This window comes from Mobula hypostoma, chromosome 10 (assembly GCF_963921235.1).
Source record: "Mobula hypostoma chromosome 10, sMobHyp1.1, whole genome shotgun sequence".
Taxonomy (NCBI): domain Eukaryota; kingdom Metazoa; phylum Chordata; class Chondrichthyes; order Myliobatiformes; family Myliobatidae; genus Mobula; species Mobula hypostoma.
Genome location: NC_086106.1, coordinates 11,510,877 through 11,530,000, shown reverse-complemented (window position 1 = coordinate 11,530,000; position 19,124 = coordinate 11,510,877). Strand labels below are relative to the sequence as shown.

The 19,124-nt window shown below is 46.7% G+C and overlaps 1 protein-coding gene across 1 annotated transcript in view; it reads right to left on the bottom strand.

Annotated features, from left to right (window-relative positions):
• Positions 1 to 19,124, bottom strand: part of LOC134353243 (mitogen-activated protein kinase kinase kinase kinase 5-like) — a 181,287-nt gene that overhangs the window by 7,986 nt on the left and 154,177 nt on the right. Inside the window, exons 25-30 of the mRNA XM_063061274.1 lie at positions 17,018 to 17,076; positions 14,326 to 14,429; positions 9,372 to 9,549; positions 8,123 to 8,191; positions 4,737 to 4,829; positions 1,358 to 1,428 (exon numbers count right to left, since the gene is read on the bottom strand). Coding sequence (XP_062917344.1) covers positions 1,358 to 1,428; positions 4,737 to 4,829; positions 8,123 to 8,191; positions 9,372 to 9,549; positions 14,326 to 14,429; positions 17,018 to 17,076 — 574 coding nt within the window. The remainder of the gene's footprint in view (positions 1 to 1,357; positions 1,429 to 4,736; positions 4,830 to 8,122; positions 8,192 to 9,371; positions 9,550 to 14,325; positions 14,430 to 17,017; positions 17,077 to 19,124) is intronic.

The following is a 19,124-nucleotide window of genomic DNA, read 5'->3' as shown; positions in this document are numbered from 1 at the left end:
GGATAAGTTCCCGCTACTTATTAAATGCTCCCGATGGCGTGCACCTCAATTCGCCTCTGATTACCAAGCCCAGCTCCTGGTCTTCACGTGTGGGTTAGCTACTAAGTCCAGTGGAACCATTTCTACTGACAGGAGAAGGGGCAAAAGCGGGTTACTGGCGCCTTAAAGCCATTCGCTTTGGCCAGATGGGACTGGTCAGCCGTGGTTGGCATCTCATTTAGGAGAAGGAAAACTCTGATTTCAAACCTCCACCTCCTTGCAGCTAGACCCACTCATGGGGAATTTTTCGGGAGACTGTCCATGTATCCATCCAAACCTCTCTTAACTGAATCTGTGTCTACCATTTCCACTGGCAGCTCGTTCTGCACTCGCAACGATGTCAGAGTGAAGTAGTTTCCCCTCTGATTCTCCCTGAATGTTTCACCCTTCACCCTCAACCTGTGACCTCCAGTTCTAGTCTCACCCAGCCCAAGGAGAAGGAGCCTCAGTGTATTTACCCGGTCTGCATCCCTCATAATTTTGCAGTCAAAGGCACTGCTGGTCAGGAGCATTTGATCCTGACCTTTGGTCTGGAGTTTGCTCAGTGCCTTCTCCCCCTCACTGAGTTGGTTCCCCCAAGTGCTCCAGTTTCTTCCCACTTGCACTGGGAGGTTAGCTGGCTGCTTTAAGTGTCAAAAGAACTAAAGGCAAGTTGATGGGCGTGTGAGAGAGGACAGCTTTGTGGGGTGGGGGTACAGGGAGATAAAAAGGGAGAACGGGACCAAAAGGATTTCTCCACTGAGAGCTAGCATGGAACAGTTGGGCCAAGTGGTTTTCTTGTAGAGTCCTCGAGAACTACAGCACAGAAATAGGCCATTCAGCCCATCAAGTCCATGCCAGACTATTATTTTGTCCGGTCCCATCGACTTGCACCTGGACCATTGCTCCCCATATGCCTCCCTTCCACATACCTATCTGTGGAATTCTTTGCCCTGGAGGTCATTGGGTATATTTAAGGCAGAGGCAGATAGATTCCTGATTAGTCAGGGCATGAAGGGATACGGAGAGAAGGTAGGAGATTGGGGCTGAGAGGGAAAATGGATCAGCCATGATGAAATGGCAGAACAGACTTGATGGCCTAATTCTGCTTCTATATCGTATGGTCTTATAGTACTATCCAAACTTCTCTTAAATGTTGAAATCATCGCTCCCACTAGCATCTCATTCCACCCTCCGAGTGAAAAAGACCCTCCACACCCATTTTCCCTTAACCAAAACTTCTGTCTAGTGGGAGGGAACTGGGCACTCTGGACCAACATCTCTTATTCCCAATGACTAGCATGTTGCAAAGCATTTGTTAAAAAAAAAATCTGCTCACCTCACAGGTTCTGAAACTCTTCCGCTGCATCCCGTGTTTCCAGAAGCCCAGGACGCTGTCGGAGAAGCAGACTGCAGAAGGGGTGAGAAAGAGGACAGAATGTAAGTACCAACAGACCAGCTGCTGCTCTGATTACCCACCACTTACACTGTGAAACTTACTGCTCCACATCAGTCCTCCCCTCCCAGCTCCTGCCCTCGTTCTATATTAAATACATCCATGGAACTCACCACAACCATTACATTTTAGAGCACTGCAAAGCGTGAATGGTTGGGTGTTATGGCAAAGAAGTGTGGCGCCAGCACATTGCAGGAAATACAGACCTCATCAAAGTTATTAACACATTAATGGCAAAATAAACTTGCTCTTTTTGTCAATTAGAGTCACAGAAAAGTACAGCACAGAAACAGGTTCTTTGGCCCATCTAGCCCATGCCAAAACCACTTAAACTGCTTACTCCCATCGACCCGTACCGGGACCATATCCCTCCTATCCATGTACCTATCCAAACTTCTCTTAAATGTTGAAATCCAACTCACATGCACCACTTGCGCTGGCAGCTCGTTCCACACTCTCACCACCCTCTGAGTGAAGAAGTTTCCCCTTGTGTTCCCCTTAAACTTTTCACCTTTCGCCCTTAATCCATGACTTTTAGTTGTAGTCCCGCCTAACCTCAGTGCAAAAAGCCTGCTTGCATTTACTCTATCTATACCCCTCATAATTTTGTATACCTCTATCAAATCTTCTCTCAATCTTCTACATTCCAAGCAATAAAGTCCTAACCTATTCAATCTTTCCATATAAATCAGGTTCTTCACATCAGCCACATACTCGTAAATTTTCTCTGAACTCTTTTAAAATTATTTACATCCTTCCGGTAGGTAGGTGACCAAAACTGCACACAATACTCCAAATTAGGCCTCACCAACATCTTATACAACTTCAACATAACATCTCATCTCCTGTACTCAATACTTTGATTTATGAAGGCCAATGTGCCAAAAGCTTTCTTTACAACCTTATCTTCCTGCGATGCCACTTTCAATGAATTATGTACCTATATTCCCAGATCTATTTGTTCCACCTCAGTGCCCTACCACTCATTGTGTAATACCTACTCTGGTTGGTCCTACCATTCATTGAGTAAGACCTACCCTGGTTGGTCCTACCATTCATTGAGTAAGACCTACCCCGGTTGGTCCTACTGTTCATTGAGTAAGACCTACCCTGGTTGGTCCTACCATTCATTGAGTAAGACCTACCCTGGTTGGTCCTACTGTTCATTGAGTAAGACCTACCCTGGTTGGTCCTACCAAAGTGCAAAACCTCACACTTACAGTATTATAATAATACTTGATGGCATTATTTTTCAGTATTTTCCATTATAAATCACAGTTCACATTTATATTATGAAAGGTGATATGAATGCCCATGGTGGACTCTACCACCCTTCAGCTTTTTTCAGATTCTGTGCTTTGGAGACCCCATACCAGATGGTGATGCAACCACAGTCAGAATGCTCTCCACCGTACACCTGTACAAATTTGCTGGATATGTGCTATAGTTCTTAGGTAACATTGTAAATCTCATAATGAAGTTTGGCCACTCTTGTGCCTTCTTTGTAATTATATCAAAGCAGTAGGTCCAGGACAGATCTTCAGTGATGTTGACACCCAGAAACTTGAAGCTGCTCAGCTTTATCCACTGCTGACCCCTCCATGAAGACTGGTGTGAGTCCTCACGACTTCCCCTTCCCTTACTGACGGTGAGCGCCAGATTATTGTTGGGAGACCACTCGAACAGCCGATCTATCTCGCTGCCGCGCTGCTCCCCAACACTACCTGAGGATCTGCCAACAACAGCTCGAATGAGCATTTATAAATTCACCTATGACACATCGGTTGCTGGCAGGTTCTCAGGTGGTGTTGAGGGGCAGGGCAGGTATGAGATAGATCAGCTGGTTCAGTGGTGTCACAATAACAACCTTGCACTCAACCTCAGTAAGACCAAGGCATTGATGGCGGCCTTCAGGAAGGGGAGGTTGGGAAAACCCACTCCAGTCCTCGTCGAGGGGTCAACGGTGAAAAAGGGAGAGCAACTTCAAGTTCTTGAGTGTCAACATCCCTGAAGATCTGTCCAGGGCCCATCATAAAGTAGGGATGCAAGCAGCTCTACTTCATTAGTTTGAGGAGATCTGGTATGTCACCAAAGTACAGTACATTTCTACAAAATTTCTGCAGAGCATTCTGACTGGTTGCATCATCTTCTGGTACGCAGGCTCCAACGAACAGAACTGGAAAAAGAAAAGCTGCAAAGGGTTGTAGACTTAACCAGCTTCGTCTTGAGCACAAACCTCCTACACCATCGAAGACATCTTCAAAAGGCAGTGCCTCAAATGTCCATCATTGATGACCCTCACCATTCAGGATATATCCTCTTCTCTATCATTAGGGAGGGAGGTACAGGAGCCTGAAGACCCACACTCAACATTTCAGGAACAGTTTCTTCCCCTTGGTCAACAGGTTCTCACTGGCCCATGAAATCCTGAGCTCATTATTATTGCTCCCTTTTGCACTACTTATTAATTTCTAAAATATATTTCTTATAAGGCATTGGAAAGGCCAAATTTGGAGTATTGTGTACAGTTCTGGTCACCGAATTATAGGACAGATGTCAATAAAATTGAGAGAGTACAGAGGAGGTTTACTAAGATGTTACCTGGGTTTCATCTCCGAAGTTACAGAGAAAGGTTGAACAAGTTGGGTCTTTATTCTTTGGAGCGTAGAAGGTTGAGGGGGGACTTGATAGAGGTGTTTAAAATTATGAGGGGGATAGATAGAGTTGACGTGGATAGGCTTTTTCCATTGAGAGTGGGGGAGATTCAAACAAGAGGACATGAGCTGAGAGTTAAAGGACAAAGGTTTAGGGGTAACATGAGGGGGAACTTCTTTACTCAGAGAGTGGTAGCTGTGTGGAACGAGCTTCCAGCAGAAGTGGTTGAGGCAGGTTCGATGTTGTCATTTAAAGTTAAATTGGACAGCTATATGGACAGGAAAGGAATGGAGGTTTATGGGCTGTGTGCAGGTCGGTGGGACTAGGAGAGAGTAAGAGTTCGGCACGGACTAGAAGGGCCGAGATGGCCTGTTTCCATGCTGTAATTGTTATATGGTTATAGTAAGTTGAAGTATGTGTTCTCTTGCTGTAAAACAACAAATTTCACAACAAAGATCGGCAACCTGAAACATTAACTCTGTTTTTCTCTCTCCTCAGCTGCTGCCCGACCTGCTAGTATTTCCAACATTTTCTCCTTTTATTTCATCTTCCTGCAGTTTTATGTATCATAGCAACAGCCGAGTCTTAAATAATCTGTAATCCTTACCCACAGATTCCACTGGAATATCAAACGTCACCTCTGGAAATAGATCCTTACGTGTCATAAGTTTTCCTTCAATATTTACAACTTTCATGTTTTCTGTTAAAAAAAAAGAGATCAAGCTTCGTAAATTGAGAAAATAATATTTTTCATGGGCTGAATTAAAGGTGGTGATGAATCAGCAGATAGGAGGGAGATCGATGATCTGAGTGTTGCCAAAACAACCTCTCACTCAATAACAGCAAGAACTAGGAGATGATTTTTGACTTCAGGAGGAGGAAGCCAGAAGTCTGCAAGCCATTCATCACTTGGGGATCAGAGGTGGAGAGGGTCAGCAGACTTCATCGGTGTCACTGGACATAGGTCAAATTACAAAGTAAGAACAGCAGTCCCTCTATTTCCTTAAAAGTTTGCAAAGATTTGGCATAATATCTAAAGCTTTGACCAACTTCTATAGATACATGGTGGAGAGTATATTGACCGGCATGGAAACCCCAGTGCCCTTGTACAGAAAATTCTACAAGAAGTAGTGGATACAGTCCAGTTCATCACAAGTAAAGCATTCCCCACCAATAAGCACATCTACATGGAGTGCTGTCACAGGAAAGCATCATCAGGGACTCCCACTATCCAGGTCATGCTCTCTTCCCGCTGTTGCTATCAGGGAGAAGATGCAGGATCCTCAAGACTCACACCACCAGGTTCAGGAACAGTTAATACCCTCCAACCATCAAGTTCTTGAACCAAAGGGGATAACTTCACTCAACTTCACTTGCCCCGTCATGTTCCCACAACCTATGGTGTCACTTTCAAGGGCTCTTCATCTCATGTTCTTGATATTTATTTATTATTATTTCTTTTTTTTTGTATTTGCACAGTTTATTGTCTTTTGCACACTGGTTGTTTGTCCGCCTTGCTGGGTGTGGTCTTTCATTGGTTCTATTACGGTTATTGGATTTATTGAGCATGCCCGCAAGAAAATGAATCTCAGGGTTGTTTGTGGTGACACATAAATTGATAATAAATTTACTTTGAACTTTGAAAAGTGCACTCAGTGCGTGGCTCCTGCCAGTAACTCAAAGGGGGAGAGGTAGGGAGGGAGGGAGGGTGGGGAGTGAGGGGACAAAGGGGGAAAAGTCTTCTGCCTGTTCTATTGAACTCGTCTTGGTGGTCACTCCATACCAATTTTCCAAGTTCACCTGGGAGGGCTGGATAACGAGAAACAACTTCTGGGGTTACGTTGGTCATGAGTACTACTTAAGTGAAATGTGAGCTGTAAGGACAGTCAAACACTGTCTTTATTAAATATATCCAGCTATACTTGGTTGGCAGTATCGGGTGGAGATATGGCTCGACCAAAGGAGGCTCCTTCCCTCTGCTAGCCTGCAGGTCACCCTTGGGCAAGGTGTAGCACCTGCTTAACCCCTGATCAGGATCATGGGAGCGGGTGATGGATGGTTATATGAGCAGCTGGTGCAGATCTCAAGTCCTGGCTATGCAACCACTGACACCAGGCAGAGAATCTCTGAAGAGTATTGATAATGGCTGGGGTCACACGTCTTGTAAAGACCCTGAAGAAGACAATGGCAAACCACTTCTGTAGAAAGTATTGCCAAGAACAATCATGGTGATGAAAAGACCACAATCGCCCATGTCATACATCACAGCACATAACGAATGAACAAAGACCTTTTGGGATATTTCACAGGCTGAAGTCATTTCTAGGGGAATGCCATAGATTCAGTGGTTATCCTTTGTGCTCCTTAGTATGCCTTCCACCCCTTGTGGCTACCTGCAGAGCACCTTCCCATAGAAAGACTTCAGGAGCCTTCCCTCGAGGAGGACAATCCCTCAGGTACAGTGAAATTCCCTCTCAGGGGTGAAGGGACACTCCCTCAGAGGGGTTTAAGGAACGTCTCATGGAGAAGCTTCTGGGGACCCTCTCTCAGAAGAATGTAGGGTCACTTTCCCCAGGAAGGCTGAGTCTTTTTAAGGACGTTGGGGGTGCTTGTGATTGAATCATAAAAGGTTGGTTTACAGATGAATTAAGGCAAACGGAAAGTTGGCCTTCATTACTGGAGGGATTGAACTTAAGAACAGGGAGGCTATGCTGCTTCTGTATAGAGTACAAGTGAGGACACACTAGATGCTCAGATACATCTGAGGATGCGTTGGGACACATCATCAGTAATGTAACCTTTTGCCATTGGGTGTTTTAACATATGACACCCCTGCCCAGATGACCCAGCCAGGGTTGATCAGGTCCTGGTTTGTGTCCCAGCAGCATTGGTCCACAGGCTACACCTCTTGATCCTCAGCCATCTGGAGGCTGGCTCAGCAGCTTCTGTGATGGTCCTGAGGGGTCTTTTCTTTGCAGAGCCAAGAAGAGGGTAGGTTCTCCACAGCGAGCAGCCAGCGAAACTGCTACACACCACCTCTATAGGCTCACATCGTGCCCTCCACCCCTGTCTCAGGCACTTCTCTACCAGTTCCTAGTATTTGGCTTTCTTACCCTCAAAGTACCTTGTGCAGTTCTGGTCTCCTCACTTGAGGAAAGATAGAGCGGCTTTGGAGGCAGTACAGAGGAGATTCACCAGATTGATTCTGTAGATCAGGGGGTTAGCCTACGAGGGGAGACCGAGTCACCTGGGATAAGGGGGACAGGGTTTAGAATGGAGACGAGGGGGAATGAGTTTAGGATAGAGATGAAGGGGAATGGGTTGATGATAGAGATGTGGGGGAAGGGGTTTAGGCTGCAGATGAGGGGGGATTAGGTTTAGGATGGAGATGAGGGGGGATTAGGTTTAGGATGGAGATGAGGGGGAATAAGTTCAGGATGGAGACGAGGGGGGAATGGGTTTAGGATGGAGTTGATGGGAATTGGTTTCGGAAGGAGATAGGGGAAAGTACCTTTCCCAGAGAGTAGTGAATCTATGGAATTCTCTGCCCAGGGAATCAGTAGAGGCTACCTCATTAAAAGCATTTAAGAGATAGTCAGATTTCAGGGTTATGGGGAATAGACAGACAGGTGGAACTGAGTCTCTGGCAGACTAGCCTTAATCTTATTGAATGGTGGAGCAGGCTCGCCAGGACAGATGGTCGATTCCTGTACCTATTCCTTGTGTTCTTATTCGTTAACTTGTGTACTAAAATGGAGGAGTGATAGCTCATAATGTGAATTGCCCTCACTGAACTTAAAAGCCCACCACTCTCAGTCATGGCCAGCCAACTGCAGTAACATGTGTACGTTTACCCCCAACTCGAGATTCCCGTGTTCAAGGAGACAGCCCGCTCCCACGTTAATGTGGTGAACTCTGACCTCCTGGTGGAATACCCGTCACTGTGGCGACCGGGCCTCCAAGCTGAGCGAAGCTGAAGTATTGCATACTTACGGCCAATGCACACCAGCACCATCTCATTGTCCAGTTGGCACACGTGGATAAATTCATCCTGTTGACCTGCTGTGGAAAGAAGCTTGCCGTTACTTTGGCTGAGTTTGTGCCCGTAGGAACATTCTAGAGGCAAGATGGTCAGCTTGGTGAATCCAGCCCCACAGTCTGCTTTGGTTACTAAGCTGAAAGGGTATCCGGGGTCAGGTGCAACACAAGGAACAGAGGGAAGTCTAGGATGGATGTGACTCCGCTCTAGAGGAACCTGGAGGGTGTCTGCCCACCTGCCTTCGGATTCCTCCACATTGATGCACAGCTCCCTGTATGCTTTTACAAACAAGGTGCGGCCGGGGGGGGGGGCGGGGGGCAAGAATGCAGCGGACAGCAAGGTAAAGCAATCAGTTCATTCTTACAACAATCTGCTGAAGGAAGTCAGTGGTGTGCAGAACAGCACCACAAAGCCATCACTTCCATCATCTAAATCATTGACATATAATACGAAAACAAGCAGTCCCAACACCAACCCCTGTGGAACACCTCTAGTCACTGGCAGCCACCCACAGAAGGTCCCCTTTATTCCCACCCTTGGCCTCCTGCATATCAGCCAATCTTCTATCCATGCCACACACACAAAATGCTGGAGGAACTCAGCAGGCCAGGCAGTATCTACGGAAAAGAGTAAACAGTCGACGTTTCGGGCCAAGACCCTTCATCGGGACTGGAAAGATAGAGAAGTCAGTGTAGGAAGGAGGGGGGAGGGGAGGAAGAAGTACAAGGTGGTAGGTGATAGGTGAAACTGGGAGGGGAGAGGGGCAAAGGAAAGGGTTGGGAAGTTGATTGGTGAAGGAGATTTAGGGCTGGAGAAGGGGGAGTCTGACAGGTGAGGATAAAAGACCATGGAAGAAGGGGAAGGGGGAGAAGCACCAGGAGGAGGTAAGGAGATGTGAGAGAGGGAAACAGGAATGGGAAATGGTGAAGGGCGGGAGTGGGCAGTTACTAGAAGTTCGAGAAATCGATGCTCATGATATCAGGTTGGAGGCTACCCAGATGGAATACAAGGTGTTACTCCTCCATCCTGAGTGAGGCCTCATCATGGCAGTAGAGGTGGCCATGGACTGACATGTTGGAATGGGAATGGGAAGTAGAATAGAAAAAGCTTTTCTAAGTGACCGGCCATTCTTTCTTTGACTATAGTGTTCAGTTTCTAGCGACAACAATGTTTGCCTGCTGACATTCCAAGGCAGTAACTCACCTGTCCCCAGGTCCGTAAACCAGGAGGAGGAGGAATTGAGGTTAATGGTCAGGAACTGTACAACCTTGTCCGAGAAACACTTTGTGCTGATTCCAATGCATACAATCGGGTATTCCTGCTCTGGCACCACCAACGCTTCAAAAATCCGCAGGGGATTGGGCAGCGGAAAGTCAAAGTGCTGCAATATAAAGGCACAAGTCAGTGTCTGAGTGTATTCCCTTCATCTGAGAATCAGTGTCTGAGTGTATTCCCTTCGTCTGAGAATCAGTGTCTGAGTGTATTCACTTCGTCTGAGAGTCAGTGTCTGAGTGTATTCCCTTCGTCTGAGAGTCAGTGTCTGAGTGTATTCACTTTGTCTGAGAGTCAGTGTCTGAGTGTATTCACTTCGTCTGAGAGTCAGTGTCTGAGTGTATTCCCTTCGTCAGTCTGAACGCCAGTGTCTGAGTGTATTCCCTTCGTCAGTCTGAACGCCAGTGTCTGAGTGTATTCACTACATCTGAACGCCAGTGTCTGAGTGTATTCACTTCGTCTGACTGTAGGAGCCATGTCTCTATTTTCTGTCTGTATTGTATTTTGTGTTGTACGTTTTTATCATGGGTTACGGTAATTTGTGTCATGTAGGTTTGGGTGTAGTATTTGCAAAATAGTATAGTTACATATTAACACTTTGTACTCATTAGTTTTAGTTAGAGAGAGACTTAGTAGGGACATGGATTTTTTTTTTGTTAACTGTTAACATTCTAATTTCACTTGTCTCACTTATTTCAGAATCAGGTTAAACATCACCGGCATATGTCATGAAGTATACACACATATATACACACACTTACTATATACATATATATATGTTCAATAAGTAGTGTAAAAACTGAGATAAAAAGTAGCGAGGTAGTGTTCATGTTTTTTTTCCCTATTGCTATGCTAATTTCATGAGATTTTATCACCATATAAGATCGTTCATCTTTGCTGGTTTCATAATAAAGGATCAAATGTACTTTTTTTTGGACTTAAATCCAGAATCTGGCCATCGAATCTGATCCACCATTTCATCACGGCTGATCCAATTTCCCTCTCAGCCCCAATCTCCTGCCTTCTCCCCCGTATCCATTCACGCCCTGACCAATCAAGAGTGTATCAACCCCTGCCTTAAATATACATAAAGACTTGGCCTCCACAGCTGCCCATGGCAACATATACACAGATCAATCACTCTCTGGTTAAAGAAATTCTTCCTCACCTCCGTTCTAAAAACACACCCCTCTATTCTGAGGCTGTGTCCTCTGGTTTTAGGCTCCCCCCACCACAGGAAACATCCTCTCAGCGTCCACTCTATTGAGGCCTTCCAACATTCGATAGGTTTCAATGAGGTTGCCCCTCATTCTTCTGAATTCCAGGGAGTACAAACCCAGAGCCATCAATTGGTCCTCGTATGACAAGCCTTTCAAACCTGATTCTGATTTATATGATAAGCCTTTCAATCATTTCTGTGAATCTCCTTTGAACCCTCTTGAATGTCAGCACATCCTTTCTTAGATAAGGGCCCCGAAACTGCTCACAATACTCCAAGTGAGGCCTCTCCAGTGCCTTATAAAGTCTCAACATTAGAGCTCAGTTATTTGGAAGCACGTCGCACAGCGCCAATTCCCTCAGCATCTCTGGTTTTTGTTTATTTTTCAAGTAATGGCTATACTGACATTGGCTCAAGGTTTAGTATTGGCTTTGGACACTAGTGTTTCCTTGTTTTTCTTGGGATCCTTTAGCCTACATCCGGAAAAGCAGGCCTGTTGCATCACTACGCCTAGCCAGTTCCGGTCTTGGTCTCACACAAGACAGCCAGCACCAAGTCACAGCAGACCACTACTACAGGATCCTGTAGTGTGCTGCATTGTTTCCGGTTTCTTGTGGCATTTTCAGCATTTAATATCTTGACTTTGTTGCCATTTTATTATTATTATTTTTGTTTTCTCAGCCCAAGCTGGTAAAACCTGAGGTACGGGCATAGCCAAGCACACTCATTTCTCAATTGCCAGGAACTTTCGGACTATCCCAGTGGTGATCAGTATTGAGGCTTTCTGAAGATTTCCATAGATATTGCTGTGTGGCCCTAATTGTTTAATGCTATTGTGTAGTGACTTTGGGATGACACCAGTTGTAGATATTACTATTGGGACAATGCTCATGTTCCATAGTCTTTCAATTTCCTCTTTTAATTCAGCATATTTCTGTTGTTTCTCACTTACAGATTTCTGTATGATATGTGCGTTGGGAAAGGTTATATTGATTAAGTAAGTTGTTCTTGCTTTGTTTATCCTGTATTATTATATCCGGACGGTTCTTATGGATTGTCCTATCTGTAATAATGGCTCAGTCGTCATCTAATAATAATGATAACTCACTTTCTTTCTGTATTTGCACAGTTTGTTATCTTCTGCACACCGGTTGTTCGCCCTGCTGGTGGTGTCTTCTACTGATTCCATTATTGGATTTATTGTGTATGCCCACAAGAAAATGAATCTCGGGGTTTAAACGGTGACATATATGTACTGAGAAAATAAATTTGCTTTGAACTTTGAACGTGGCTTCACGTTGTGGAAAACTGTGAGACAGACTCCTTTCTGAGAACGCAATGCCCTCATAACAAGGGGAGAGGTTGGGTTGCTTGCATTACACATATGCAAGTTGTAACTTAAAGGCTTGCACCTGTAAAGCCGACTTCACATCTCTACAAACAGGAGCAGCAGTGGTCCTTCGGCACCTGGAGTCCACTCCACCGTTTATCACCACGGCTGATCCCACTTTCCTCATTCCCTTTCCCAGCCTGATTCCCAAACTGATCGGTAAGGCTCGCTGTCAGCTACCGACGTTGAGAGACCTGCTCATCGCCAGAGCGAAGACGACAGCTGAGAAAATTACTGCTGACTCCACCCACCCTAGCGGTCACCTATTCACCAAATCACCATCAGGGAGACGCTACAAGTCCATCACCACCATGTCACCTCCGAAGCTTCTTTCCTGTAGCTATCCAGCTTCTCAACGAAACTCTCTCAGGTGGAATACCCTAAATGCCCGTAAAATAGTCCTTCCTGCTCTCTTCATTCTGTTTGATAATTGTCAAGTCTATTCATATGGGAGGAGAAGATGGCGGCGCGACAGCAGCGTGCACAGCCTCTCCGGTGAATTATATCTGTAATCTGTCAAGTAGGGTGCCGTGCACAATTCTGATTTGATGGAGACGGACGTGAGAGTACAGAGGAACATCTGGAGAAACTTCTGAAATGCCCGCTTCGCTGCCACTGCTACTGTGCGGTAACCGGAATCTCCGGAGCTGAAGGCCCCGAATCCTTGGCTTTGCTTCTTTCAGCAGCTGGGGCGGGGTCGAAGGCGCTCGGCAGAGGATGGCGCTCGGGAGGCTGTATTGGAGGGGCTGGTCGGAGGCTCGAAGTTTTCGGACGCATGGACTGAAGTGTCGGCTGTGGTCGGCCGCTTCCAAGGCATCAGCAAGTTGACGGTGTCTGGAGGTTTATGGCAGGGAGTTTCTCCCTTTTGCCGCCTGCTATCGGGGACTTTGAGACTTTTTTTTTAACCGTGCCCATGGTCTGTTCTTCATCAAATTATGGTATTGCTTTGCACTGCTGTAACTATATGTTATAATTATGTGGTTCTGTCAGTGTTAGTCTTTAGTTTGTCCTGTTTTCTGTGATATCACTCTGGAGAAACATTGTATCATTTCTTAATGCATGTATGCATTTCTAAATGTCAATAAAAGAGGACTGAGTGTTCTCATAATCTAATAATATGTTCACATTTACTTAAGTTTAATTATTGACATTTGTGGATGTGGCCGTTCTGCTAGTTGTTGATTGCTCATGGCTGTTTGCACTATTGTCTTGTGAACTGTTGGTTGTTGTTGTGTTGTCTGTTATGGGAGTCAGAATCAGCTTGAATATCACCGCATGTGTTGTGAAATTTGTTAACTTTGCAGTACCAAGATATGATAATAGAGAAAAAATAGTGAATTACAGTAAATATATGTATTATATAAAATAGTTAAATTAAATAAGAGGTGCAAAAACAAAAATAAAGAAGAAGTGAGGTAGTGTTCATGGGTTCGATGTCCATTCAGAAATCGGATGGCAGAGGGGAAGAAGCTGTTCCTGAATCACTGAGTGTGTGTCTTCAGGCTCCTGTACCTCCTTCCCGATGGTGGTGATGAGAACATGGCATGGCCTGAGTGACTGAGATCCTTAATGATGGACGCCGCCTTTTCGAGGCACCGCTCCTCGAAGGTGTCCTGGATACCATGGAGGCCAGTGCCCATGATGGAGCTGGCTGAGTTTACAACTCTCTGCAGCTCATTTCGATCCTGTGCAGTAGCCCCCACCCCCCAACCTCCACCCCTGTACCAGACGATGATGCAGCCAGTTAGAATGCTCTCCACAGTGCAACCGTAGAAACTGGGTTTCATTCTTGGCACCCAACCACAATTTCACATACTGGCAATAAAGTGAATCTAATTGAGATTCTGGGACCCTCAGGGTACTGCTAGGAGCGGCTTGTGAGAAAAGTCATTGCAGATGTCTGTACATTATTTTATTTCCTCTCAATGATTACAGGGGTACGGTGGAGAGTGTCCTGGCTGGTTGTTTCACCACCTGGTATGGAGCCCCCACTGTGCAGGACCGAACGAGGCTGCAGAGGGTTGTACACTCAGCTGGCTTAATGCAAGGAGTTTGTACGCTCTCCCCGTGACCGCGTGGGTTTCCTCCGGGTGCTCCGGTTTCCTCCCACAGTCCAAAGACGTACCGGTTGGTGATTAGTTTAGGATAAAAACCAGGGGACTGCCGGGCGGCATGGCTCGCAGAACAGGAAGGGCAATGGGGGTCCTGAATGACGGACGTCCCGCTGAACTCCAGCTCGCCAGCTGACGGACCGCGGCGAGGGTGGGAGGACTCACCTTGATGAGCATGAATTTCTGCATGGGCTCGTACCACTGCAGGAGGACGATGCTGGACTCCAGCGCTCCGCACAAGTAACAGCAGCCAGTGGGAGAGTTTCGTACTGTGGAAACAGAAAACGAGTTCAGGACCAGACTGGTGTTACAGAGGGGGGAACAGAAGTGTGAAGTGAGATGTCTGGGTGAACAGTGTGACACTGAGGGGTATTGGGGCATCACTGTGAGGTGAGATGTGTGGGGTATAACATAGTTATAATAACTGTGGAGTGTAATAGTGTTACTGCATGGAATGTGGCAAATATCAAAGTTGCAGTGAGGAATGCGAGGTACAATGTACAGAAGTCCGGAGGAGAGATAGCAGCGCGCCCCACGCGCGCAGCCTTCTGGTGAAAATGATATCGTATCCGTTAAATAGGGGCCGTGGACAATTCTGATTTGATGGAGACGGACGTGAAAGCTCAGAGGAACATCTGGAGAAATTTCTGAAACACCAGTTCGCTGCTGTTGTTACTGCGTGATCGAGAATCTTCCAAAGGGAAGGGCTCAAAATCCCCGGCTTTGCCTGCTGCTGGCGACCGAGATTGAGGTCGAATCGTTCGGAGAGAGATGGTGCTCAGTACTCGGTGTCGGAGGGCTGATTGGAGGCTTGAAGTTTTCGGACGACTCAGAGTCGGACTGTGGTCGGGCATGGCAGGGAGAGTTTTCTTTCTTCTCCCGCCTGCGTGAGATGTGGGACATTTGAGAGACTTTGAACTTTTTACTGTGCCATGGACTGTTCTTCATCAAGTTATGGTATTGTTGCACTGTTGTAACTATATGTTATAATTATGTGGTTTTGTTAGTTTTTTCAGTCTTGGTCTGTCCTGTATTTTGTGATATCACACCGGAGGAAATATTGTATCATTTCTTAATGCATGCATTACTAAATGACAATAAAAGAGGACTGAGTGTCTTCATAATCTAATTACAATAATGAGCTTGTGGTGTATCAGTACAAATTGAGTACCCCTTATCCAAAAATCCAAAAACCCCAAAACTTCCGAAATCCAAAATGATTTCGAGCGCTGACGTGACGTCACAATTGGAAAATTCCACAAGGCGCTGGGGAGGTTCCCAGGCGACGCACAGCTCTCTGTGCACCGCAGACAGTTCTGAGAAGCGACCTCACATACGTAATGGAACAGAAGTTGATGGAAAACAGAAAAACGCTGCATAAGGTGAGAAATGAAGATTGAAAGAGTGGATTCGTCAGCCTCAGAGTGAATGCATGATGCTTAATGGTGGCCGATCATGAAACAAGCAAAGATCCATCACCACAAAACTGAAAATTGAAGGTAGTTGTGAATGTTCAGCTGGCTGGTTGCGGAAATTTATGGCAACTTAACTTTCTGATTATTTGTGGTGATAAAGCGTCTGCTGATCATGAAGCAGCAGGGAAATACACTGATGAGTTCGCCGAGATCATCGCTGATGAAAATCTAACATGCTGAACGGCTGCACCAGTACGTATGTGTGTTGAACAAGTATGGACCGGCAGCACATCAATTCCCAGTCGGGAATGATGGCTTTCCCAAGCTATCTCATTCTACATTCCAAAATCTGGAATTGAAAACACTTTCAGCCGCAAGCATTTTGGATAAGGGGTACACAGCCAATTACTGCGAGAGTGTGGAGGAGAATGATGTCAATAATGCGAACTTACATACAATGGGGTATAAAGTGTCTTCGTTATAGTGATGGGCGGGCGTGGAGTGTGGAGAGAATCAGTGAGGGATGTTGGGTACATTTCAATATTATTCTCATGTCTGTTGGCTATACATCGTTTCAGTAATTGGTGTGGGGTATGCCATGAAAGATATCGAGTAAATTAATATCAGTGTGACTGGTATGGGGTATATCAGTTGGGTATCAGTGTGAGCGGAATGGCATACGATTCGTTATGGTTGTCATTGCTGGGGGTGGTAAAGGGGACGAGTTCCCACTATCTATTAAATGCTCCCAATAGCGTGCATCTCAAGTAGCCTCCGACAACCAGGTCCAGCTCCTGGCCTTCACGAGTGGCTTGGCGGAGAAGGGGAAGGAGCAGAGGTGGGTTACTGGTCCCCTAAAACCAGCCGCTCTGGGCTGACCGGGCTCATCAGCTGTGGCCGGCAGCTCGTCCAGCAGGAGGAAAACTCCGATCTCAAACCTCTGCTGCCCTGCAGCTACGCCCACTCGTGGGGGAGGCTTTGGCAGTAAAGCCCGAGGAAAAGTCCGGAGTTGGAGCCCCTACACTGAGCTCAACGCTGACTGGCAACTCCTGCGACGGCGCCGGTGCCGAACCGTATCGGTCTCTGCCGTTCCTTTGGATTCATCAGCTGCGTGGAGAGAGGGAGCCTCCTGCATGGGCAACACCTTGCTCTCCATATCTTACTGGCTTGCTTATCACGTAGACAGCTGGGACGCAACATCCACGGTCGACCCCAACTAAGCGGGGTATAGCAATGTTAAAAGTGAGGGTTACAATGATAAGGATGGGTGCTGGGGGACTTGAGAGATTTGGGATATGTTAGTGTTACAGTCATTGGAATGGGATGTATCGTGGGATTGTGAGCTATATTGGGGAGGGTTATAATGAGAGGGGAGGGTAGGACATTGGTGCAGAGTGGGACTAGGTGAGGGGGAGTTTGTGGAGGCATTTCGACCAACTTACCAACAGAACACTTCCTGCAGCTTTTGGTGTCTGGAATCTTACTGGATGTTGCATTCTTCCTGCAGGGAACAGACAAACACGTCTAAGCACAACGCTGCTAACCCAGTACTTTCCATTCCTTTATGTAGCCCACAGTCACCTAAGGTCCAGGGAGGGGTAGCGCCTCTGGTTGTGTCCATACCTGGGCGACTCACTCACCTTTGGTCCCCACCGGACACTCGGCTCTCACCTGCGGCTCCAAGTAGCTGTTTGCACGCGACAGAGGCCACGCCCCGGTACACCGCTTTGACAGGTGAAAGTGGCCGGCGGCCTCATACCCCGGTGAGACAGGGACATGCCTGTCCCAGTCCGTGAAGTTGGGTCCGGCGGACGGGGCGGATGAGATCTACCGCGAGACCCAATGGCCGGGCTGGCAGTACTGCCACGCTCCGTGGAGAGCGAAGGGCATGATAAGGCACAGAACACATCATGGTCACCCACTGTAACCGAGCAAGACCCCCGTTTGTGATGTTTGTTCCTACCACTGGACCTGGATTTCAGAGGTTGAGGGAGTGGGACTGCCCCAGTCTTTTCCCCTTTAAAAACTCTCCTGCACGGGTTCCTATCACCATCATTGTACACAATGGCCAACCACCACTCAAGCAAAGCCCACACTGGACATGGACAGAGAATTTCGTGAACCAAGTAGGTTTTTATAACAAGCAACACACAAAAAGTGCATGAGGGGCTCAGCGGGCCAGGCAGCCTCGACAGAAAAGGGTAAACAATCGACGTTTCGGGCCGAGACCCCTCTTTTCCATAGACGCTGCCTGGCCTGCTGAGTTCCTCCAGCATTTTGTGTGTGCTGCTCGGATTTCCAGCGACTGCAGATTTTCTCGGTTTTATAGCAAGCCAGGGGTTGTCAAACATTGTTACGAAGACTAGTTGCTTCCCCCCCCCGCCCCCAAATTCCAGACTACTGTGTGAATTTAAGGTCTGCAGATATACGGAAATATGAGAGGCTTAGATAGGAGGTTGGGCAGGTGGGGCTTGGATGGCAGCCCGCCTAGGAGAAGGAAAACTCTTAATTTTAAACCTCCGCTGCCTTGTAGCCATACCTACCCACAGGAAGGGCTTCGGGAGTAAACCCCGAGGAAGAAATCCGGAGCCGGGGTCACTAAAGCAGTTTGATGTTGTTTATAACTTCACTGTGGCAACCTCTGCGATGACACTGGTGCCAAGCTGTATCGGCACTTGCCCTTCCCTTGGACTATGTCAGTGACGTAGAGAGGGGGAACCCGCTGCAGGGGCAACAGCCGGTTCTTCAAATCTTCCCGCTCAGGAGAGGACACAGTCCACCAGAGGGGCAAACCCGTGATCCCCTGGGATCGATGGCTGCCTAATATGAGATAGGAGGAAACCTTTCCCAGGTGCAGAGTTGTCCAAAGCAGGAGGGGATCAATTTAACAGATGACTTAAGTGGGATCTGAGGAAGTAATTTTTCAGTCGGGTGGGGGGGGTGGGCTGGAATCTGAAATGCACTGCCTGAGGGGATGGTGCAGACAGGAACACTCACAACAATTCAGTATCTAGATGAGCACTTTATTCAAAAAGGCCGCAAACCAAGTGCTGGAAAATGGATTACTATACACTCAGTGGCCACATTATTAGGTACACCTGTACACCTGCTCGTTAATGTATATATCTAATCAGCCAATCATGTGGCAGTAACTCAATGCCTGAAAGCATGCAGACATGGTAAAGAGGTTCAATTGTTGATCAGACCAAACATCACAGTGTGGAAGAAATGTGATCTCTGAATGCGGAATGATCATCGGTGCCAGATGGGGTGGTTTGAGTATTTCAGAAACTGCTGATCTCCAGGGATTTTCACGCACAACAGTCTGTAGAGTTTACAGAGAATGGTTCAAAAAGCAAACAACAACAAAAAAAAAATCATCCAGTGAGTATCAGTTCTGTGGGTGAAAGCACTTGTTAATGCGAGAGGTCAGAGGAGAATGGCCAGACTGGTTCAAGCTGACAGGAAGGCGACAGTAACTCAAATAACCACACGTTACAACAGTGGTGTGCAGAAGAATATCTCTGAATGCACGACATGGCGAACCTT